Genomic DNA, 24819 nt, shown 5'->3' with positions numbered 1-24819 from the left:
AATCGTACATTTCTATGAGTATTCCACAAAGCAAATTGTGCTCATGTGGCATTTGCTCCATCTATCTATTAAATCCTGCATGCATAAGTAGAATGAAAGAGAGCATTATCACATATAAGGATTATTTTTCAGTGGAAAATGTTCTTCTGCTCCACCTCTATTAAACAGCGTTTCTCACCCTGGAAAAGCTCTTACACCTGCCCTTGACAGAGTGGGAAAGTACCTGCAAAATAATGACGACTACCGACAAACCTACGAGTCTGTACGCGTTCACTGCAATTTGCATGCAGGCTTCCCCAGAATTCTCACAGTTGCAGCCTTTCTTGTAGTGATGCAAATGCCTATTTTAGGAACACAAAATTATTTGTTAATTGATCCACCAATTACGAGACTTCTTGTTTTGGGGAATAAGGTGTGTGAGAGACTTTTATCTGTAGTGCAATGTACCCTATTTTTTAGCTGCCTCACTGCAGGCAGCTTTTTTGTCGCACACAGAACTGTAACTAATACTCCAACATATGCAAATATTGACCTTTAGATCTGTCCCTTGCTCATGATTGGAAGGATGGCTGTCCAGTCTGTTTGAGTTCCTTTTTCCTGATTGAAAGTTGATCCTATGGTTTTTCTGTCTTTTTTGGTTTTTTCCAGTCCCTGCAGCATTTAGCTTTCATCCTGCTTTTTCATTGGTTTAGTATATGCTTCCACTGCTAACATCATGAAACTAATTTTCTTTCAGCAATATATTATTATTACTATTACAATAAGTATACACAATATTTTTTATGTACTTATTTTATACCATTCCAAGATGGCTGTCATTTTGCCTCTAAAGAAGGCTGTCCCATTGCGTGTAAACTTTACAAAATGTTAATCCAAGATGGCCACCGCCTTGATTGGTTTTTCCAGTGAATAAGCATTGAAAATCAAAACCAGTTGTACCATTGCACTGGCCATTATCCCCTGCTTTCAGTACATCAACGTCTGTGTGAATTAGGTGCATATCAATCAAATGGTCAGATAAAATAGATATGTTGATGTTTTGTCATTTAATGTTCTCTAAGCTGTTGTTTGTTAAAGGACAGAGAAAGGCGTTTGATAGTTCTGTCTAACAGTGGTAAATCTAAATGTTGTGTACTGTGGAAATTGTTTTATGCAACCTCTTTTCTGCTGGTGTAGCAATATGCAGTTTATTGTTATTATATAATTAAAGATTGAATGACCATTCTAGTCGTTTATAATCATTCATTATCACCGAACAACTGACTTACAGATATAACAAAGAGGCAAATTAACTTTAATGTGTAATGTAATGATGAAAGGGCAATTCCTAGTAAAGATATGAATTAAATGTTGTCATGTTTAGCTGTAGGTTGGATTTTGGCCATTATATTTTACCCATAATTGTTTCTCTTCATTTCAAAGAATGCAGCAGGCTCAATGCTCTCAACGTACCTTTACATAATAGAAGGCATCAGGTAAGAAACACTTTGCATCACTGTTTAAAAATATCACTACAATCGCCTTTATTTTACAGTTTTTTTGGTAGGTTTATGTCTGTCTGAAATATTCCAGAGATTGGCATTATATATACTTTAAATCCTTCTTTCTATAGAGTTGTGAAAAATTGGGATCAAACACATTTTGTAAAAATTTAAAATTTTTAAGCTTGTTCAAGCATATGACTGCCCCCTACTCCATGACTTATCTGCTGGTGTTTACAGGTATTCCCCTGTTTGTCACAATACAGGTTTTGTGCACGTTTTCAGCCTATTGTATATCACATTTTATTGAGTTTTTGTTTAAACAGCATTATGTTAGATTTTGATAAACAAGTTTCAACACTAGTTTAATCATCCAAATAAGTCCCATAGAAGTGATGATTCATTTCACAAAATAACCCTTCTCCAAAGAAGAAGGGGAAAAATGGAAACAACTGACCCCAATTATCCCCTAACAAACATGCTCCAACAGTACATGTCAAAGCAAACAAGCTCTGTAAATACATCTCATAGAACCATCAACCAACATTTTAGGTGTCTAATTGGAAAAAGGATTGCAGTACTATGTTTTCTTTGAATCGGTAAGGAGACCTACAAAGAATGAGCCAAAAATGATCCATGCTTAAAGACGCAATGTCAAAGTTATGGATGCATGGCCTTCTGACTTGTAGTCCAGAAGGAGTTTACATATAACGTTTTATTTTCACATTGACAATAAGTTTTTCCAAAGCCACTATATTCCATGTTCTCGTGTGCAACTGTGAGAGAGCTTCCTTCTTAATCCAGAATATTGCTATAATACCAGTCAGTCAGTCAAATATCTTTATTCGGTTGATTAAAACCATAAAAGCAATACACAATTCATTTTTAAAGATAAAAAACCATACGAATAGATTAAAAATTAACAATTAAACAATTTGTACACCTATTGCAGTTCCTAAAGTGCTTCCTTAAAAGAGGTTATTTTTAAAAGTTTGAATACAAAATAGATTCACTATAAGGTAGAGTCCAAAGAAAACAGGCACCTCCATGTCCCACTGATCTTAATACAGTGCCCCAGAACGAAGTTGACAAAATATCAACCAGAATGTGTATTTGTCTGGGTAAATCTTGTTTTGTTTAATCGGGCAGCCGCCACCAAAAAACTGGCTATACCATATGTGACCTGCACAGAGTTAAGCATTTGCAGGTGTAAAAGTGCAGGCCTTACCTGGACAAAATTAAGTTCCTTCAGAATGGGATATAAAAAAAATTTTCGGGGCTCCAGATAGTGTTCGCAAAACATCACAAAGTGAACTGTGTCCTGATTTGAGAAGCTATCACATGTGCAAGGTGGGGTATTTTCAAGGGTCCCCCACTTTATATTAGTACCAAGCACTAAATGGATAAGGTTGAACCTAAATCTCAATAAAAGAAAACAATGGTATGGTTTGGTCACATATTTTAGGTAAGGTTCCATAACTGAGGAAATAGATAGTTGATATATTGTTCTCACCATGGGTTTATTGAGTTCAACCTCCTCCCTTTCTGACTCCAACAAGTTCCGGAGATGCAACTTGACCCACCCTACATCTTCTTTCTTGAGGCCCTGTGGTGAAGAATACATATCCGGGCGCCCTAGCTTCACGCATGCCGCTCTAACATACGCTAGCCAGGGAATACTACCCGCCTTATCCAAGGCCATACAGTCTTTGAGTATGAGATGGTTCAACGTGATCTCCTCGTTTGTCCAGGTTTTCACCCAGCATAGCAGGGGGGCCATTTTTAGAAGGTCAGCAATGTGGCCCAAACCGACTTCACTATGAATAGAGTATGTAGGAGATGACTTTGGGAGTGACAGCAAAGCTCGTATAAAGTTATTTTCTACAATTTGAATGCCTTGAGAAGGAACATAGCCCCAGATGTCAGCCCCATAGGATGCAATAGCCAAGCACTTGGATTTGTAAATACGGATCATGGCCTCCATGGGTCTGGAACCTAATTTTTTAGAAAAGTTCATAAGGCCTGTAGTAGATCTTGCAACTGCATTTGCCTTCATTTTTAGTTGAGGTCCCCAGGATCCTTTTTCGTCAAAGGTGACACCTAAATAACAAAAGAAAGGTACCCTAGAGATTCGTGATTCATTGCAACTAAAAGTTTTAATCTTCAGGCTTTTCCTACGTGAGCCAGTAACCATGACATGGGATTTTAGTGTATTGATCTTTAAATCTAAAGATTCCATGAAAGATCCGAAATGGTCTAACAGTCTTTGCAGGCCCGTGCCTGTTCGAGCTATTAGGACGGCGTCGTCCGCGTACAGGAGGACCGGGATGGAAGACCCTCCCATACGCGGGACGTCCAAGGTGGCTAAATTTAGTGATTTACCAAGGGAATTAATGTACAGTGTGAATAGAAGAGGGGCCAGAATACAACCCTGTCTGACCCCTCTCCCTGATCTAAATTTTTCAGTACACCTACCTTCCCTTGTAACCCTAACGGAAGCAAACAAATTCTGATGGAGGTCATGTAAAAAATTCACCAAGGTAGTGTCCAAACCCAAATCCCGCAAAATAAGCCAAAGTTTAGAGCGATTAACCAAATCAAAAGCAGAGGTTAAGTCCATAAACCCAAGATATAAATGCCCCTCCTTCACCACAGTGTATTTACTAATAATGAGGTGGAGGTTTAAGCATTGGTTCATGGTCCCCCTGTGAGCTCTAAAGCCATACTGAAGGTCAGAGAGGACCCCACTCCCCTCAAGCCAATCCCCGAGTCTTTGTAGAATGACTCTGCCCAGGATTTTAACAGCAGAGTCAAGCAAGGAGATTGGCCTGTAGCAAGCGGGGTCCCCCCTGTTCCCCTTCTTAAAAATCGGGACAATTATAGAGGTGGACCAAGAACACGGAAAGCCTTAAAAACATTGGTCAGTATTTTGGACCAGAATTGGGGATACTGAATGTAAAGATCAGCAGGTACCCCCTCGGGTCCCGGGGCCTTATGTTTACTTGTGTCTTTAATGGCCTTTTCAACCTCAAAAATGTTAAAATCCATGATCATGGTATTCCGCGAAGGGACACTAGCTGGAAACATTGGAACCTCAGTTTCATAGATTTGTTTAAAATGATTAAGCCATCTTTCGTCTTCAATCACGCAATCCATGTCTGATTTCCCATCCTCCGTGAAAAAGGGCTGGTTGATGATGGCCCAAAATTTCTTACTGTCTCTCAGTGTATCTACAGATAGTAAACTCTCCCAAGCTTCCTCCTTAATCTGAGTCTTGCGTTTGGCAAGTGCAGTTTTATATCCCTGTCGCAGACTTGCCACTAGGGTCCTGTCTCTGGGTCTCTGTTTGAGTGCTTTCAGTAGGGCGCTGTGTTTTTTCGAACATTCCTTGTCGAACCATCTGTGTATATACTTATTGCCTTGCGGGCCATTCCTGGACTCCAGATTCTTGGAGATACTTAAACATATCTCAGTATAGGCGGCCACAACCTCAGGCCCCAAGGAAGTAGGATCAAGGCAAACTGCCATCTTTGCCTCTGTTTCCTGTGCTAGTGTTTGGAAGAAGTTTTCGGGGACAATCTTCTCCCACTTTATCCTCCTCCCCTGCTCCTTAGAGGTGAGATCCCTTGGGGCTACCACCCCTGTTTCCCTCCCAGTCAGGAGGCAGTCCAAGTCCATGGTCAGCAAGACAGGGTTGTGGTCGCTAAAGACAGCGGTCACCACTCTATATTCACGAGCCCTGGCTAACACCCCTGATGATACAAAAATGTAATCAATGATGGTATTAGCATCTCTCCCGATGAATGTGGGTGCTCTGATCTCATTTGTGCCAAAGCCCAATTCAAATAGGTTTAAAGTGGCAAGAAAGCTCTCAAGCCCCTCCCCCTCCTTCGTGTGTTCAAAATGGGGGATCCCTTCAACCAATGATCCTCCGTACCTGTCGTTATAGCAGTCCCCATCACAGGGGTGAATATTAAAATCGCCCAGGATAACCATCTCTGGGACGGAAGTGTCTATAGACTGACAAAAAATCTAACAGAGCAGTCAAATACTCATTTACAAAGGAACCATCCCTGGAATTATAAAAATTAATAATTAAAAAGGATTGATGGTCCGAAATAGCCCACTCAATTATTAACGTGTTCCTGGGAGCAGGTTCTATTTTTTTAAAAGACCCAGCCAGATTCAGGGAGAATAATGTGAGAAGCCCACCCTTGGGTCTCCCTCTCGCACCTGATACGGCTGGGGTTGAAAAACTGTGAAAACCATCTAATGAGAAACAGGTTGATGTATCCCACGTTTCTTGAAGTGCCACTATGTCGTGTTGTTTAACAAACCCTTGCCAGCTAGGATCTGAGGCCTTAGCAGTAATACCCGCTATATTCCAGGTAAGGAATTTACAAAGTGGTTTATTGGAATTATGCGGGTTATGCACTCCTCTAACCTCAGTAGCTTCCAAGCAATTATCAGGAGAGAGAGTTAAGTTAGTCTTCTGCACATCCACGATGCTATCTTCTTTTAACACAAGAGTCTGGGAGTTATGGCACCGCTGACCACCTAGTAAACCCTGTGTATGTCAGTCGACCCAGTCCGTGGTTGACAAGCACTCATAACGATTAGCAATTGGGAAGTCAAAATAGTTATCTTGCCCATTTGCAGTCTGATAATACTGTTGTGGGTAACTATTTTGGGGCCCTACCACATAACCTCCTTGGAGTGGTCTACCTCTTCTTCTCCTCACTAGATTCCAGCCCACATCACCCTCCTCCTCCCATCTGTATGATTGTTCCTCCCATGGGGTGGTAAACCTCTGTCTAGGTTTTTGATCATGTAGACCCCTTAGCCAGCTCCATCTTTTATCTGTTTGATTCCCCGGTAGATAGAAATACGAAAGGGGCCTAGCCATAACAGTGCTAGCTTGATGTCTAGGTGCTCTACTACATATGTGTTCTACAACCTGAGTATTCTCGAAAGTGACCACAACACAATCCCCTTGCAGATTTTTTCTATTCCCGCCCACCCATGGAGTTCTTTCTACCATTAGAATTTTACTAGGAATGTTAGGCGGGAGGGGATGGTTTTTAGTGAGCCAATGACACACCTTATTTTTAAGGGCCTGATGAGATTCTACTTCCGATGGGGGAATTTCAGTGACTCCAGTAAGAATCACTACATAGGGACAGGCATCTGGCGGAAGATGGATGTTTCTGCGAGCCACAGCCTTAGTTCGCGGGGCCTGATCGAGATTTAGGGTTACTGAAGTGGGAACACTTGCTGTAACTTGGGGGGTTTGTTTAGTAGCTTGAGGGGTTTGTTTAGCATTAGATGTATTCGCCTGTAGATTGAGAACAGAGGTCTTTACTTTCGTGCCTCCCTGTTTTAGAGTACTACTGGGGTCTTTGGGAGGATTAGTTTTGGGCGCAGTGACATTATTACCCAAGGATGGCTTGTTAGCTGTACTCGCAGCATAAGGTGTCTTGGCATTCGTAGAGAAGCATGGAGCGCTTATCTCCTTGTGGATATTCTTCAGGATGGTCTCCAAGCCGCGTAGTCTAGCTTCTATGGGTTCCAGTAGGCTTTTTATCGTGTTAAAAATTATATTATTGACCATATTCTGCCCATGGCCATCTTGATTCTGTATGGCTAGATTAGTGACTTCCCCAGTGAGTTCCAGAATTTCCTCCAGACTGTTATCTAGGATGGTATCGTCTGGAAGACTAATCGGTAAGCCAAAATTTGTGGGATGCACCCCCCCTGTGTCATTTGAGTGAACTGGCAAATTATTGCTAACCATACCCGGATCTGCGTTTGAGGGTTGTTGAAATCGAACAGTTTGCGCTATTTGAGCTTTTTTCCCTTTGGGGGTGGTAGGGTTATTTGCCTTTCGTTTGGGGATTGCCCCTTCTATCAAACCCCTTTGATTTGCGTTAATTTCCACGGGAAAATTAACTAGCTCAGTAGCGTTTAATCCACTCTCTGTCAGAATGTTGAGATTAGGGGTAGCTTCCAAGTCCAGTTGTGAATTTGAAACATCTAGTTCCCTAGTAACCTCAGTGTGATCGACTGAGTTATGAATATTATGACGGGAGTTAATATTGGGAGTGTGTGCCTGGGCAATAAGGCCCAACGAAGATCTCTTGGCATTAGCTAGGTCCTGGGATACTCTCCTGTCCATTAGTATTATTCCCTCGTCGATTAATGCATTGGTGCGGACAATAAAATCATCCAGGGTCCCAGTTAGTTTGTTAGTGCCTGCTGCGGCCATGCTTCTGGTTTCCCGGCAGTTCATGGCACCCCTATATAGATGGCAAAGTGACCTAGTCAATGGAAGTAGTGTAAGAATGGACGTCCGACTTACGGTTACCGTGAGCACTTATTCCTTTAGGCTGGGGTGAATCGGGCAGGGGGTCAGGCCCAGGCCCAGGCTCCTCAGGCCTCGGAGGGCCACAGAGGGCCCGCCCTTTGCCCGGGCTTAGCCCCGGGCTGCGACCCGCGCGCGTCCCGCGCTGCGCGTCACTGGGCTTACTAATATTCTCTATGGTGGAGAGGGGGCGTGGCACTGGGAGGGGGCGCGGCTCCACCGGGAAGAGGACACAGCTGTGGATGATATATGCTGTCCTTGCAGTCCCGGGGCCGCACCTCTCACCTCCTCTGCGGCCTCACTGCTCGCACCTCCTCATGCCGGTCAGTCCAAGGGCAGGAAACAGTTGAATGCTCCTCCTGTAGCGCGATTATACTTCTGGCAGGCAAAGGGCTCCTCACACGAGCGGCTCCCGCGAAGCGGGGGCCGCGAGGAGTAAAGGGCACTTTGGTGGGGGCGGGCACTGGGAGGGGGCGCGGCTCCACCGGGAAGAGGACACAGCTGTGGATGATATATGCTGTCCTCGCAGTCCCGGGGCCGCACCTCTCGCCTCCTCTGCGGCCTCACTGCTCGCACCTCCTCACGCCGGTCAGTCTAAGGGCAGGAAACAGTTGAATGCTACTCCTGTAGCGCGATTATACTTCTGGCAGGCAAAGGGCTCCTCACACGAGCGGCACCCGCGAAGCGGGGGCCGCGAGGAGTAAAGGGCACTTTGGTGGGGGCGGGCACTGGGAGGGGGCGCGGCTCCACCGGGAAGAGGACACAGCTGTGGATGATATATGCTGTCCTCGCAGTCCCGGGGCCGCACCTCTCACCTCCTCTGCGGCCTCACTGCTCGCACCTCCTCACGCCGGTCAGTCCAAGGGCAGGAAACAGTTGAATGCTACTCCTGTAGCGCGATTATACTTCTGGCAGGCAAAGGGCTCCTCACACGAGCGGCACCTTATTATTGCTATAATATTTCACTTCCCCAGGGCATCGGCAGATTAAAGTGCAATCCAATAACCATACATTATCATCTCTAGATGGCCTTAAATCCATTAGAACCACACCAGTATATTCTGGTATTTGGATACCTCACCAACTTCTCAATTGCTTCAAGCGCCTCCCTCTAAAACGATGTAAGTATTGGACAATTCAACCATATGTTCAATACATATTTTATCACAAATACTGTAACAATTAGGGTTATTATGAGGATACAAGTGTTGCAGTCTTCCACAGTATAGTAAAAAATGTGTGTTATTTTGTAACAACTCTTATTGGTAATTTGCAGAATGCTTTCATGAATAATGGTTTGAAGCAATTCCCACTCCTTAGTAGGGATTTTATTATTCAAACCTCCCTTCTATCTGTGTTTGTGTGACTTATGTCAGATGGGTTTTGCCTCTAAAATCAGATATAGCTCCACCCCGCTGCTTAATGTACTGCAAAGGTTGCAGTGACATTCTTGTCTGAGAAGCTTACCATGTAAAATGGGATAAAGATTACTGTAATCATTCTGGAGAAGATGGATCTAATCTCATTAGCAGGCCTGAAAGAGGTATAAAACCTTTGGCGACATATATATGGATTTTCGCAACAAGGCGCAATTAATTCAATATAGATCTGCTACTTATTGTGCTATCTAACTCACAAATACTTAAAATATTTAATGCGTTTGCATCTCTTTGTAATGATGTTGCTATTACAGGCTGTTCGCAGTCACTTGCAAAAGTTTAATGTTTCAAATTTGCCTATATGTTATACCTGACTGGTATCTTTGAATAAAGCTTCAAATCAGGGTTTGATTAGGGCTGTTTATCAGTATTACGCGTGTTACATGGGATTTGTCTGTGGTTTACGTATCTTTGTCACCTCAATTTAACTCCGAGAGAGAAGTAGCCTTTCCATGTCTGCAATGTGATTAAATAATGTTGTCATTTTACAAATCAGTTGAGGAACAAAAGTGTTACAAACCATCAGGTTTCAGGGCGTTAGCCATATTAAAGGGCTCATTATGCTAAAGGGATTTTGTCATATAATGGGTTCTCCAGTACATCTGTCCGCATGTAGAACATTTTAGAAATTCACCAGTTTTTCAAAACGTTCTCCCGTATCAGCGAGTAGTTCTTGTAGGCATGTCCTTTGTAATGTTTCCCTCAGTTGACAAACAAGCGAGAGTTCAGACTTTACAGCTGGCTTCATTGACTGGCTTCATTCAGTGGAGAAGGTATAGTTCAGCTCTCTTAGTAAAAATAGTTCTTAGCTGGCCCTTTGTGACAACTATTTTCTTCAGAAGCTTAAGGGAGTGAGAGTCTGTATTCATGCTCAACACTCTTAAGTTACAATTTGAGTTTCTTGATCTCTAGAAATCCTACTCTATGAAATCCTGTCATCATTGAAATGAACTCATCCCTCAATATGGCTTTAAATGCTACCCACACTTGCTCTGTTGAAAACCCTCATCTCTTGTTTGTTTAAAAATATTTTTACTATGGGCTAGCATTTCTTTGTTGAGGATTGAGCCTCTTAGGAGGTTGGGGTGAAGACGCTGCTTTGGCTTTTTGTTAATATTTTATTCCATTTCTGTCTCCAACCAGATCGAGACATGGTCAGAAAAACTTAGGTCAGCTCAATCCACAATTGCTAAACAGGGGGAGATAAGCATAGAATTGCTTACAGAGAAAAACTTAGGTCAGCTCAATCTGCAATTGCTAAACAGGGGGAGATAAGCATAGAATTGCTTAGAGAAACATTTTCAATTTTGAAAATGACCTGTGAACTTATCATTCCTGTCATGGCAGTGTTTTTCTCACCTGATATCTCGTAACCTCAGGTAATCTAGCAAGGTTTTTTTAATTTATAGAAAGCATTAACCTCTAATATCTAAGGTAAAGAAGCTTAGCTTTATATGTAAGAATATAGAAACTCCATTGTGTTTTGTGAGCCCAGAAGAGTAATACTCCCTCAGATAAACCCTGTTACTTATTGTTTGAGAAAACCTTATTTATCATCCTTGCTTGAATGGTCCTGGTTAAGTGTGTCTTCTAAAGACAATATCTGGTCCAATTTTCACATTTTCTATTTGGGGAACTGAGAACTTTCACATCCAGAGAAACACACCTAAGCTTTGTAGTACATCCTAAATGGTTCCTAGCAAATAAATCCTACATTGGTGGTTCTGTCCACTGTCCAGTAATTGGGCACTTTGCATCTGTTTTTGCATAGTGATCAAAGTGTCTGAAGACTTAAGGGGCTAATATAGATCTTGGAGGACAGGTTACTCTGTTAAAACAGAGACGGATATCCCATCAGGCAAAATAGAAATCCCATAGGATAAAATAGGATTTATATTTTGTCGGATGAGATATCCGTCACCATTGTTACGGAGTAACCTTTCCACCAAGATTTAAATCAGGCCCTTAGTAGCCTAGCAGCATGAGAATCCCAATCTTTTCTCCAACACCTAGCCCTATATCCACATTTGGGCTATAATCAGCCTCCTACTGAAGCAGGTTAATAACTTCCTTGATGCACATTCATCCATGGCCAAAGTCAGGTCTGCCTATGTTTGGAAGAACATTCCCGGAGACTAAATCCCATTCTAAATATACCCTGGCTAAGGCTATTAAAGGAGGTGTGCCCTTGAACCATAGGCTCAGGTAGAACATGGCATATAAGGCATCAAGTCCAAATAACCACAGAAAATAACAAATTCCTAGAGAATCAATTGCAAGTAGGTACATCTGATCAAATCTTTCCAGGATATCCCATAACGGTTATTCATTACCCCACTGAGGCCTCAAATCTATTGGGTTTCTCTTCACCTCCCCTGGCCCCCTTTGATGTCATGCACTCATTAAATGAGTCCCTCTTAATTTCTCTGTTTTCTATTGAAACTGGCCAGACCATCCATTACCTCAGACCTTTTTAGTGCCGTAGTTGTCTTTTGAGCTTCAGCTCCAATTGTAGAGTTTGATGGCATGTATCTAGTGTGAGAGCGTGACACTGAGGAAGCAGACACAAATGAGCATTTCACATCCTTCTGAATAGGTGTTTTCTGAGTCATTCGATGTGGATTGGTGACCTGTAATGGATCTTTGACAAATTCTTTAATGCTGAGGTTTGCATTTTGGACGTACTGGACCTTGAACACCCAGTGCTGAAATTGTTAAAAGAGACCATATCTTGAGTACTTCTGTTTCCTATTCCTTATTACCAAATGTCAGCTTAATCACATTGGCTGTCTAAGGAGTAATTCCTTGAGTAAAGCTGTTAACTTGCAGTAGCATATGTAATTTTCTACTATCCATCTTCCCCACCTTTCTATACAAGAGAGCATAGTTTTCTTCAATGGCCCAGGTTTATTCAGTTCGCCGGAATGCATCTCAGACCACTGACATATTTGTAAACAGAGCTCTCCAGGGAATTGCAGTCTCTGCCAGAAGCAGCTTTTCACTAGTACCACCAGGTTCTTACTGGTGGACTTCACAGGTTACCGTTCTTGCTGCTCCGAGGTCCAAGGAGTACCAGGGTTTCAAATACATTGTTGGAGCCTGGTCTGCAATTCATCTCAGCCATCAGTCTCATCATGAGAGACAGAATTGTCCACCAGGTCCGAGGATCAGGATTGGACTCCCAGCACTGAGAACACCCAGCATAGCACTTAGCTGTGGTGCACCTAGTTGATTACGTTGGCCAGTGTCCTCTTCAATCATGGTAGACGGCTGTCAAGGGAAGGCTCTTTGATTCCTGACACTTCTTCCTTAAGCAACTACAGACTCCAGAATTGTCACAGGTAGTCGAGAGATGCTACTAGAAGTGAAGCACAATAGGGGAAAAATAGATACTATAAAAAGAAAAATAGAAGAAAAAAAACTTTACACCACAAGAAGCCAATCAACAGGGAGAGCAGAGGAACAAAGCTTGAAAAAGGAAGCGAGATACAGGAAAACCAGTAAATCCAACGAGCGAGCAACACGCAACCAAGCATATTTACGAATCAAGTTGAAGCTGATCTGGGGTCCTTTTTATTGCCCAAAGTAGGAAGTCACTTGTGTAAATAAACAGAAAATGGTACGACACTCTCTTAGCTGAACTAGGACAAGACGGAGGTCCTCATCCTCGGCTCCAACCCTTCTGCCTGGGACGACTCCTGGTGGCCAACGGCACTGGGGGCAGCCCCTATACGTACCCACCACGTGCACAACCTGGGAATCATCCTCGAATCAACGCTCTCAATGACCAAGCAAGTCAATGCCGTCTCCTCCTCCTGCTTCAACACCCTCCGCATGCTCCGCAAGATCTACATATGGATCCTGACAGATACAAGAAAGACAGTCACCCAGGCCCTCGTCAGCAGCAGACTCGACTACGGAAACACCGTCTACGCGGGAGCCCCGACCAAGCTCATCAAACGACTACAACGCATCCAAAACGCCTCGGCACAACTGATCCTCGACGTACCACGCCTCGGCCCCATCACCCCCACCTGAGAAACCTGCACTGGCTCCCTGTCAACAAGAGGATATCCTTCAAGCTCCTCAGCCACGCACACAAGGCACTCCACAAGACCGGCCCAGCCTACCTCAACAGACTGCTCTCCTTCTACATCCCCAACCGCCAGCTACACTCTGCCGACCTCTCACTCGCCACCATCCCGCGCATCCGAAGAACAACCACCGGTGAGAGATCCTTCTCCCACTTCGCCGCCAAGACATGGAACACCCTCCCACTGAGCCTACGACAGACCCAAGACCTGCTGACCTTCAGGAGGATACTCAAGGCCTGGCTGTTCGAGCAGTAGCACCCCCAGCCCCACCCCCCCTCCCCTCCCAGCACCTTGAGAGACCCTCTCGGGTATGTAGTGCGCTTTATAAATGATTGATTGATTGATTACCTTGGACTATTCAATTTCAAAGATTAAATACTTGTAAGAGGAAACCTTAACCAAAGGAAACTAATCTGGCTTTGACAACTAAATTATTAAGCCCCGCAGTGTTAAATGGCACAGTCAGTGGCGTCGGAAAAGCTGAAATTTGCCCCCATAAGTGGGAGTTATCAACGCCAGAAGATGAGTCTAGATGGCGTGGCATGGCTTGTCCTTTTAAGTCAAGAAGAAACTTGGCCATTCCTCTTGATGGTGGCAGTAGTTGTAATGTATGAGAAGTTATCTTCTGCACCCTTTCTTCAGTGTGACGTACAGAGTACCCAACATCTAGCACCATTATTGCGGCATTCGAAATCCTGCTCAGCTTAGTGTTGGTGTAGGCAGCCCTCATAGATGTAATTATGCAGTAATCCATGTGAAAGCACCCTTAGTCAAGGACATTTTTAATGGCTTGGGTAAAAAAAATGTTTGCGTAAGTCTGCTTTACATCCCCGACAGGTTAATTAATGTTGATGCCATTCTTGGTTGATCTTACTATAGAATCTGCACTAGGATTGAAGAAGTCCCAGTAAGCCTACCCACAGAGAGACAAAGATAATTTTTACATCAAGGTACAAGGCCTACCCAGGCCAACTTAATTTAGCAGGGCTGCACTCAAACTCACGTAGTCACAGGAGCAAGCAGTAGGTCGTTAAGAGCATGTTCACAGACAGGCCTTCTTCTAGCCATCCCATCTGTCAGAAGAGGTGCAAGGCAAAATGCCTGAATGGCCATTGAACTAAAGAAATGTTTAACTGTGGGATGCTCAAGGCAAAAAGGTTAGGTAGTCATCACCTCCAAGCAACTACATGCCCCTAAGTGCCAGAACCTTCTTGAACTATATGGATAGTGAGAAGTTTTTCTGTGGATAAAAAAAAGAGAAAAAAAGGACCCGGTAGAGACCATCAAGAGTTTCTGCTTCTTTTGTTCTCTTGCCTCTGGAAAAAAGAAAAATTGACTATCTTATTGGGATCTTTATTTACCGGTGGAAGGAAGAGACTTGGACTGATTTCACTAGAACCTTGAAGGCCTCTCAATTGACGGACACAAATTAAGTACTTCCTTTTATTGGCCCTTTGCCCCTCCTCATGCACATTCAATCAGTTACGAGCTGATGGCAGAGCTCTATAACCTCATGAAGTTGGATACTATTTAGAAACCAAAGGCACCCCAGCTAGTTATAGGAAAAGGGTTTATTCTTGCTTCTTAGAAATAAAGCAAGTGTGTATATGTCTGTCTGTGAACCTAACGCCTTTAAACCATTATCTCTACAAAGGATCATTCAGGATGTGACCCCCAGCACCTATCCTTAATTCACTCTTATTTGTTATTCACTCCCTTTGAGGGACCCGCTCTCTGCAATTGACTTCATTAAACCCTATTTCGCATATCCTTGTCTGGATCCTTGCCCTTGACCTGCGCTTGGTCTCCAGTGTCAATACCAAGATCATTTGTACATTGGCAGATGAAGCGCTGTCTCCTGGCATCGAGAAGCCCTTTGCAGGCCTGCATTACTACACAAGGCATCCTAATAATTGTTTACCTCCAGGATCACTCTGGGAGGTGCAGACACGGTAATAATGAAATTCCCAACCAACAAGCCCTCAGTTGCCCTACATGTCTCTGGGTCAAATTATGATGCAGCTACTCGAAACAGCTCAGACTCCTGTGTATCTTCACCATAATGGTTCAGTGCAGTCTTAGCAGCAGGTTTAGGAGGAGGAAGCAGAAAGTCCCTGAAGTGTGTCCAGCAGGGCATGGGCATCTGAAACTCTCCTAAACTGTACCCCTGGATAGCCTGCTATCCATGTGTGGGTGCCTCTGCTCTCAACATCTTTTCACATATCTGTGATTTCTATCCTCCCCATCTTTGTAACTGAGGACTTAAAAAAAAAGTAAACAGCCCTTTGCTGATGCCTTCCTTGTAGTCTAAACTGTCTCCAGTTTCTGATCTTTCATGGCTTCCTCTTTAAATCCCAGAAATATGATCGGGTGTACTCTCCTCTACCTTATGGGTTTCTCTGGAAACTTTAGCCCGCAACATTTCTTTGTCTGCAGTAAATTCTTCTAGGAATCTGCAAGAATGTGTTTCCTCTATCTTAAAGGGCTCCAAAAATATGTAATTTGTGTATCAATTTGCAATAAACAGGATTTAAATTAACTTCCTTTCTTAAAAGAATCTATTGACCTATATGCTGAGATTATGCCTCCAGTAAACAAGTCAAGTCTGATAAGAAATGTTGATATTATACCAATCCAACTTGATGCAACACTTTTTACTGTACAACCAGAAAAACAGTAGCATTCGTTTCTATGTCAGATATATTTGTATTTTATTTTTGTCTATTTTTTCTTAAGGCTAAAAAAGACCTGTCCCAATAAGCTGAGCGGACTATCCTGATGCACACATTAGAGGAGAAAGGTTATTAAGACTTGGCTCCCCTTATCTTAGGTGTACACAGGCACATAGAGCTCCTGTACAGCTCCGTCATCCAAAGCAAATGTTTTTCCTTTTTCACAGCTGCACCACACACAAGTACAGACATAGGTGCATTCCTGCTCTCCAAATGAAATGCACAGTCAGATCAGATCCTCACTGTTCTTCCAATCTCTATTTTAGATCTTGTTTAAAATGTTCATGGTTTCTCTGTTTTCTTCTTAAGAAGATACTTTAAGTCATTGTGAGTCATGTGGTAAGAGTGCTACTGATCCTGTATTCAAACACGCCCATAAATAGCGGTTCTGGCAGATGATGTGAACCAGCTTTGTAAAATATTGGCTCCTCCCTGCTACTGTTTGGTATACTCCTTAAAAGGATGATTTAAAATCATCCATTCTCTTTTTGTCGTTCTACCTGGAAACAGGTGTAAAAATGTGATTTGGTATTAAAACGTCCAGGGATATTTCCTGTATGGTTTAGGGCCTACATCAAATCCATTCACTCACTGAGAGATTCCTTGTTGACTGATGCTCTAATATTCATAAATAATGTAATATTTCTTTCTGTGAGTTCTTGTGTTTATAGTTTGATATGTATTGAATAAAATACCATCTATTCTAATGTATTGTTTACAGGGTTGATGTTTGTGTTTTAGCTCAAGGTGCGAGACATTGCTGGACAAGCGCTCTCCTTTATTCAGGACTTTGTTAAAGCTTTGCTGAACTTCCACACATACACAGAACAAAGAGTACAGATTTTTCCCATCGATTCTGCCATTGATGTAATATCACCACTAAATAAAAAGGTAAATTAATATTTGATTCAGAAATGGGAATTACTATGTCTGATGGAAATATGCACAGAAATCCACTTATATGTTGTCGTAATCCTTCCACTTTTTGTTAGGTGCTTTATAGTTAATTCTATATAATACAGTGCCTTGTGCAAAACGTATTGCAATTTTGCAATGACGATACTGGCATGTTCTCATACTGTAGCTCATGCTTTTAAATTGGTTTTTGATGAGTGTACTATTTTAAATTGTACTTTTATTATTAGAATTGTGAAAATGCTCAGAATGTACAATTTGAAAAAGATGACTTTAAATAATGCACAATTTAGCAATACTGATCAGTTCTCTTACCTCATATGATATATGAAGGATTTGAATGCTACCCCAAGTGATAGTCAGTGGTTATGGTATTTGCAAGCATTCCTCTCGTAACTTTTTGTGTATTTTGGTTCAACCCCTTTTCCCAGGTTTTAGCTTGTTGCAGCATTTTTATCATTCTTTTGGTGCAGTATGTGTGATCCAGCGCTCTCACCAAAATTTTGCATAAATGACTCTATCTACTACCACTAAATTTACCATACAACACTAGACCCATATCAACAACAGAGCGACTGAATCATGAGGCGATAAGATCTAAATATGTTGTTTTAAACTACACAATAATCAAGACCAGCTTGTCATTTTGAAAGTTTATTTAAACATAATTAGAAAAACTCAGGTTTTGGAATTTTTATTAAACAAGCATTAGAAAATGTCATAAAGAGAGGTTTATTCAGAATTAAGAAAAAGAGCATAAATCAAGAAATATTATTCATTAGCAGAAATAAGTAAAATTAAGCATTTCCAAACCCTATCTCTCTGTCTCTACCCTCATCACCTAGAAATAAAGTATTTAATAAAAAGCTCCTTTCCTTACATATGTTGTCCATCAGCATAACACGTCCCTCAGGAATCTCAAGCGCAAGCCAAATGTCTGCTGCCAGAGCCCATTTTTATACCCTAAACTTAGCTGAACTAACAATTTTTCACATTCCATCAGATGAATTCTAGCACTCTATTGGCTGAGCCACCTCATGCCACAGTAAAATATGACATCTTCTTCCTCATGTCCGGGTTATTCACTAGTCCATTGTTCATGCAAGTCTTGGCAGCACTTACTCAGGCTGCTACATTTTGTAGCGAAAGAAGTTCAAGCAATGCAAAATTTATCACGTCTCTTCCTTCCAACCTTGAGCCTGTTCGTTCTGAGCTCCCGTGGCACGTTTACAAACCTCTCCACAGAGTCACTTTTAGCAGTTCTTTCCAAAAACCTTTCAAATTAAAAGCTCATAGGCTTTTCATCCTTTTCAGAATTATTTTCTCTTGTAGTAGTTTCATCAATAGGCCTCATTTCAGAAAGCGTCATTTTTCTGCGCCACCTTTTTCTTACGTCACTTTTTAGAAGTGCACTATTTTTCTGCAGCCATCTCTAAGCTTCATTTATAAAACTATTATATAAACAAACACAAAAGAGAAATTAATAAAAGAAATAGTTTGCTCTGTTGCCACCCTCCATAGCTAATAATTAACCCATTAGTCTAAATTACCTAGCAGAAGCCAACAAATAAAGCAGCATTTATATCTACCATTCTTCATTTAATCCAACAGGATTCTTTATGCACCTGTAAAGAGTAAAGTGACACTACATAGACAAGGAAGCAAAATAAGCACATGCCATTATTTAAAACAGCTGCTATTAGTTATGACATAACTATAGACAAGATTAATTTATTATTTTCCACATACATGAGAATGCAACATAATGCACGTTTATGAGCACACATGTTAGTTTCCCACGTGTCTTTTGTGTATGCAACTTTTTTTTAAAACTAGGTTTGAATTAATACACACACAGCACAGATCATTAATATTATTAATTAATTATGGAAGTGTAACTTCACGAGCTGAAATGTAATTCATTTCTGAATCTCGCTCCATCAACTCCCTCATCTGGTGATTTTAAAATCACCAAACACCACCAAAATTTTTAGCAAAAATTTTATCTAAGATGAACATGATTCGATTTCGCCTGTGTTAGTATTTCTAAAGACTTGTCTCATCAGTTTGCCTACAACTCTCATATTGAGTTTTACTAAAGTAGAATTATTAGGAGCATACATATCAGAGACATCTTACAACATCCCTTAAAGATTAAGCATCTTGAGCTGTTATGTATAAAAACATGAAAGTAAATTTTATAAAGCTTGTAAGGAAAAATAAAACAAATTTTAAAAATGTCTAAATTTTCTAAAAATTTCTAACACCCCCCTTTTTCAAATATATATATATATTTTATATATATACCCTTAAACCTTCTAACAGTTTTTCTTCGACCTAATGTCACAAGTTATATTTTTCCAGCTAACACAATTTCTTCGACCTTGTGTCACCTAACACAATTTCTTCAGCCTTATGCCAAAAACAGAAAACCTAAAATTTTAACAGGTATGTACTTCAATCATTGTCACTATTGTCTTCAATCTCTTTCTGACTGCTACTATTTACCTCCACTATAGGTATCACTTCTATTTTCTTTCCTGCTTCACTTTTCTTTTCAGAATCTTTTTGACTTGATATTTCATCAATCTTTTCTTTTGATCTGTGTACCAATTTGAAATTTAGGCCTTCATTTTCTCCTGGCCAATTACCATCTTTTCTTGATAATTTCTTCTTTGACTTGGTCACATTATATTCTGTTCTCCAAACTCTTTTTCTGAATTTTCTTACTTGAGAATCTTCATCACTCTCATCAGTTTCAGTGTCAGAAGTTTCAATTCTGGACTCAGGTACTTCTTTACTAAGCAGCTTCACTCTGTTAGGAACATCATTTTTGTAGCTGGTACTTGGCAATTCATCTTCTTCTTCTTCCCAGTTTCAGAATTCCTGTTCCTGCTTTCAGAGCTTCCTTTCTGCTTTTCAATACTCTCCTGGTCTTGAATCACAACTTGATTAGACTCTTCTTCTGCTTCTCTGTTTAACAGATTTTCATCTTTTTCTGAGTCTAATGTCACAACTTTCAAGTCTTTTTCATTCAAGGCTTGTTTTCTATTCATATTCTCCAGATGTCGACCAACCTGTCGATCTTCAAGATCTGGATTTCTTTTAGGCTCTTCTTCAGAATCTGAATCAGCAATGATGACACTATCCTCATCAGGATTTTCAGGTGTAAGTACACAAAAAATATGGCCAGTGTTAATCCATCTCTTCAGTCTTTTGCACTTCACTGCATTTGTTGTGACAAGACTGACTGGCCTTCCTTTCTGCCACCTTGGCACCAGACAATTTCTCTTTAGACGAACCTTTTTCCTGATCCTTTCACCTGGTAACAGATCATGTGCTTGCTCTTTTTCTCTTGTTTGCACTTCAGTTCAATTTTGATTAGACGCAGAAGTCACTACATCTGATAAATTCCTGTAGTACTCCAAATTGATGCTATCATTTATAGTCATCATTCTTTTCACTGGTATGAATGCATGACTCATGACCTTGCCCATCATAATATCACGTGGGCTTAAACTTGTCTTTTTATCAGTAGTACTTCTCAGAAACATCAAAACAAGTGGAAGGACATCTGTCCACTTTATACCTGTAGCTAGGTACAATTTTACATCTCTGTTCCTTATAGTACCATTCTCTTGCTCCACAACATTTGAAATTTCTGGTCTATATGCACAATGGAGCTGTCTCTTTTCAATATGACTTCTGCCATCTGATAACTTTTCAACAGTAATTTCATCATTATGTCGTGTAAGAAATGCTTCCACCCATCTTGTAAACAAACAGATAATCACAAAAACGTAGCACAGTTTGTTATGCAGTGTCATCTCAATGAATTCCATTTGTAATCTGGTGAATGAACCACTCTCCTGTCCTTCTGTTCCCATTCCCACAACTGTTTTCTTAATTGTGTTCACTTGTTGGCAAGACAGACACCTCTGATAAAGAAATTCTACAATTCTATGGTACATTCTGTCCATGTCAGTAATCATGCTATTTAGTAAAACTACTCTGCCATCTTTGTGTGTCCAAATCTCATCCTCATCTCGCTGTCTACATTCTGCTCTCACTTTCACTTTCATAAAGCTTTATTCGGAGCATAAAAAACATGTCCATAAAAGCACATACAATTTCAAATGCAAACATTTCATTAGTTAAAAAGAGCGAGAAAACATAATACATTTGTTATCCAGTGCGGGATGGAATAAATAATTAAAATAATTAAAAACACATACTTTTCCTAACACCAGTAGCCTTGAGTAGGAAAGTAGCCGTGAAAAAACAAATGTCCGGATGGTGCAGATTAAAAAGCAGTTTCATAGAGTCAGTAATTGTTCTTACTCCAAATCTTTTCAAGATGGGCTTTAAGAAGATTTTCCGTAATTCGCTATACAATTGGCAAGATAAAAGAAAGTGCATAGTGCTCTGTTCCGTATTGTTATCACAAGCACAGGGTCCAGTAGGGCGTATTTTTACATTAGGGCACGCAACCAGATAATGTACTGTTCCCATCCTCATTCTGGTTAGTACAAACTGGTGTGAAACTCTGGTCACCTGTGTCAGATAAGGATGAAATCCAATAAACTCATTCATGCTATTGTACAGATTACAGGTAGATAGTTTTGATTCTTCCAAAGCACGCCTCTCTATACAAAAGTTCAAAAACGTAATTTTCAGATTTGACTTGGAGATATCGGAGGCACAATACCGATCATTGATCACATTAAATCCAAAGACCTTTCGAAAATTATCGATATTATATTTGATCCAGGGGATCTTTAGATGCTGGTCCAAGGAAAGGCAATCCTCAATAATAGCTCTATTCAATGAGGTGCCTTCATTCAGCCAGACAGAGCGCCACAATATTAAGGGTCTTAACATGATTAGATCATTCAGAAAATGAGTCCCTGTTTCCTTATGAACCAAGATGTTGGAGATAGATTTGGGTAAGCACAGGAGCCTTTTCAAAAAATTATTCTCCTCCACCTGTAGGCTCCCGGCAGATGTCACACCCCAAACTCCTGCCCCATAAAGGGCCGCAGATAGACATCTTGATTGAAAATGTTTTAACATGTCCATAATGCGTCTATTCCCCAGCTTCTTGGCAAATACAAAAACCCCATTAGCACTCCTAATCATCTTAGTTTTTACTGCTTTATGTTCAATATCCCAGCTACCATTTTTAGAAAAATTGATCCCCAGATAGCAGAAGTTGTCAACTTTTAGAACCTGTTCGCCTTTTATAAAATAATGAGAATTAACTTTCGTTTTAGCTCGACCTGGCCCACACTCCATCACATAGGTTTTCGACCTATTAATCACTAGTTTCCTATTTTTGATGAACTGCACAAACCTGTCCATCAAGTGTTGGAGACCCAGGGGGGTCCTGGACAGCAGCACAGCGTCGTCCGCATAGAGTAACACAGGGATGTTAAAGTTGTTAACTCTAGGTACGTCTGCCGTAACTGTCTGCAGGACAGAATCCACCTCATTTATGAAGTGTAAAAAGTAGGGGTGCTAAAACACACCCCTGCCTGATTCCCCTCCCGATCCTAAACTTGCTCGTACATTCCCCATTAGGCCCATACCGGACACTAGCACTAAGTTTTTCATACAGGCGGGCCAAAAAATAGACTATACCGTCGGGAGCTCCCATTTCGATCAGTTTAGCCCACAATATGGCGTGGTCTACCATATCAAAAGCACTGCTTAGGTCAGCAAAGCATAAATATAGTGACCCTTTTTTAGCCTGGGTATATTTCCCGACCAAGAGTTCTAAATTCAGGCACTGCTCAATGGTGCCACGTCCTTTTCTGAACCCAAACTGACTATTAGTTAAAATCTCATTCGTCTCTGCCCATTCCTCTAATCTGTCTAAAAGGACCCGGCTCATAACTTTAACAGATGAGTCCAGTAGGGATATTGGTCGATAATTTTTAGCATCGCTCCGGTCTCCTTTCTTATAGATAGGGAAAATTATTGATTCTGCCCAAGTAGATGGTATTTTAGAGCTAACAGCTGCATTAAAGATCTTGACTAACAATGGGCCCCAGATCTCCGGAGCGGTCTTATAAACATCTATGGGTACCCCATCGGGTCCTTGGGCTTTCCCTCCCTTACTGGCTCTTAAGCTAACCATAACCTCATCTATGGTGATGTTTAAGGCAGCGATAGGCCAGCCTTTTCCATAGGAGGCTGGTCTATTACCAGAGTCAAATATGATAGAAAAGTGTTGAATCCATGACTCCATGCTCACATTTGATGTGAGCACTGGCACCTTCTCGTCCTTGAGGAATGGGCTATTCACCGTGGACCAGAACAAAGTACAATTCCTTAGTTCTGCTGCTTGACTTAAATTGTCCCACGCTTCCTGCTGTAGTTCAGCCTTTCTGCGTTTAAAGACCAGTTTAAAATCCTCCCTAAGTTGGATCACTAGACTCTTATCTCGGTTTGGCTGCTAAGGCTTCTTTAAGATCACTCCGGGCATTAGAACAAGCATGGTCAAACCACCCCCTATTTTGTCTATTCTTGTGCCCTACCTCTTTGGTAAATTTCTTACTGATGGTTGAATTAATTTTATCAAAGTGATCAATACTGGCAACCATAGTTTTATCCTGTTCGAGGATTGCCGAAATTTCCATCAAACAGCTATTGATGATAGAATCAGATGTTACATCGGCTTTTTCTCCTTTCCACCTCAACCTGACACCATTTGTTCTGTGGGGTTCGATATTAACGATAGTACCCGTATCAGGTGTGGTGGCAAATTTCCAGATCTTAGCTTCAGTAATTAAACAGTTATGGTCGCTAAGCATTACGTCAACCACCTTGGGCTCAGAGCACCTGGGGATTAGATTGGAAGACATGCATATAAAATCAATTACAGTATTAGCCCCCCTCCCTTTGAAAGTCGGTATGCTTTCTCCCAGATCGTTCTTTACATTTTCCATGATTTCCATGTCATAATCTATCAGAATATCATTCAGGGTTTCACCATACAAATGAAGAGGAAAATGAACATCGGCAACCCCTGAATGATTATAGACACCACATAACTTCTGAGATGATAAGGGGCAAACTGAGACATTAAAATCCCCCCCAAAAATAAATTCATAAACGGCGTTAAAATTTTTCACAAGATTACACACTGCTTTATCTAAATCATTAATAGCTATGTGCCTAGTGCCGTCAAATATATTATTGTAGAAATTAATCAAAAGTATATTTCTACCTGCTTCTTGTGCTAGCCATAGGATTTGGGAATGAACCCCCACTTTTACATACTTTTTCACTAAAATAGGTAACTTGACTGAAATCAAAACTAGCAGCCCTCCTTTTGTTCTGCCATGAGGCGAAGTCAAGGCAGGACGCTCATAGGATACAAAGCCATCACTGCCCTTAAAGTTTTTACACCATGTTTCCTGTAGGCAAATGATGTCAAATAAACCAATAAAATCTTTCCATCCCAGCATATCCTCCTTGGCCATCAGGCCTGCAATATTCCAGCTAGCAATATAGCAAGTTACCCTATCCCTATCATGGCTGACAATAGGCGTTCCGTCAATAGATACGGACATGTTATCAACTAAGTTAAAAAGCTCTATGTTATACATTAAATTCTCCTCTTCTCCCCCAACAGACATACAATCCACATTCGCATTATTAACCAGTTCAATTACGGGCATGGTTGACTCTCCAGTATCATCTCTCACCTGAACTGAATTAATCTCATGTCAGTCATTTTGATCCAGGAAACTTAGCGACTGGTACCTATTCTGGGTTGGGACTTGATAAAAC

General features: G+C 41.2%; 1 protein-coding gene across 2 annotated transcripts in view; it reads left to right on the top strand.

Moving 5' to 3' along the window:
- Positions 1-24819, top strand: part of PPP1R21 (protein phosphatase 1 regulatory subunit 21) — a 374265-nt gene that overhangs the window by 90012 nt on the left and 259434 nt on the right. For both annotated transcript variants that reach the window (XM_078649644.1, XM_078649645.1), the window contains exons 8-9: positions 1423-1475; positions 16849-16998. In XM_078649644.1, the coding sequence (XP_078505770.1) occupies positions 1423-1475; positions 16849-16998 (203 nt within the window). The remainder of the gene's footprint in view (positions 1-1422; positions 1476-16848; positions 16999-24819) is intronic.

The sequence above is a fragment of the Lissotriton helveticus genome, chromosome 6 (assembly GCF_964261635.1).
Source record: "Lissotriton helveticus chromosome 6, aLisHel1.1, whole genome shotgun sequence".
NCBI classification, from domain to species: domain Eukaryota; kingdom Metazoa; phylum Chordata; class Amphibia; order Caudata; family Salamandridae; genus Lissotriton; species Lissotriton helveticus.
Note: the sequence above shows the minus strand (reverse complement) of the source record. Positions and strands in the feature narration are given on the sequence as shown.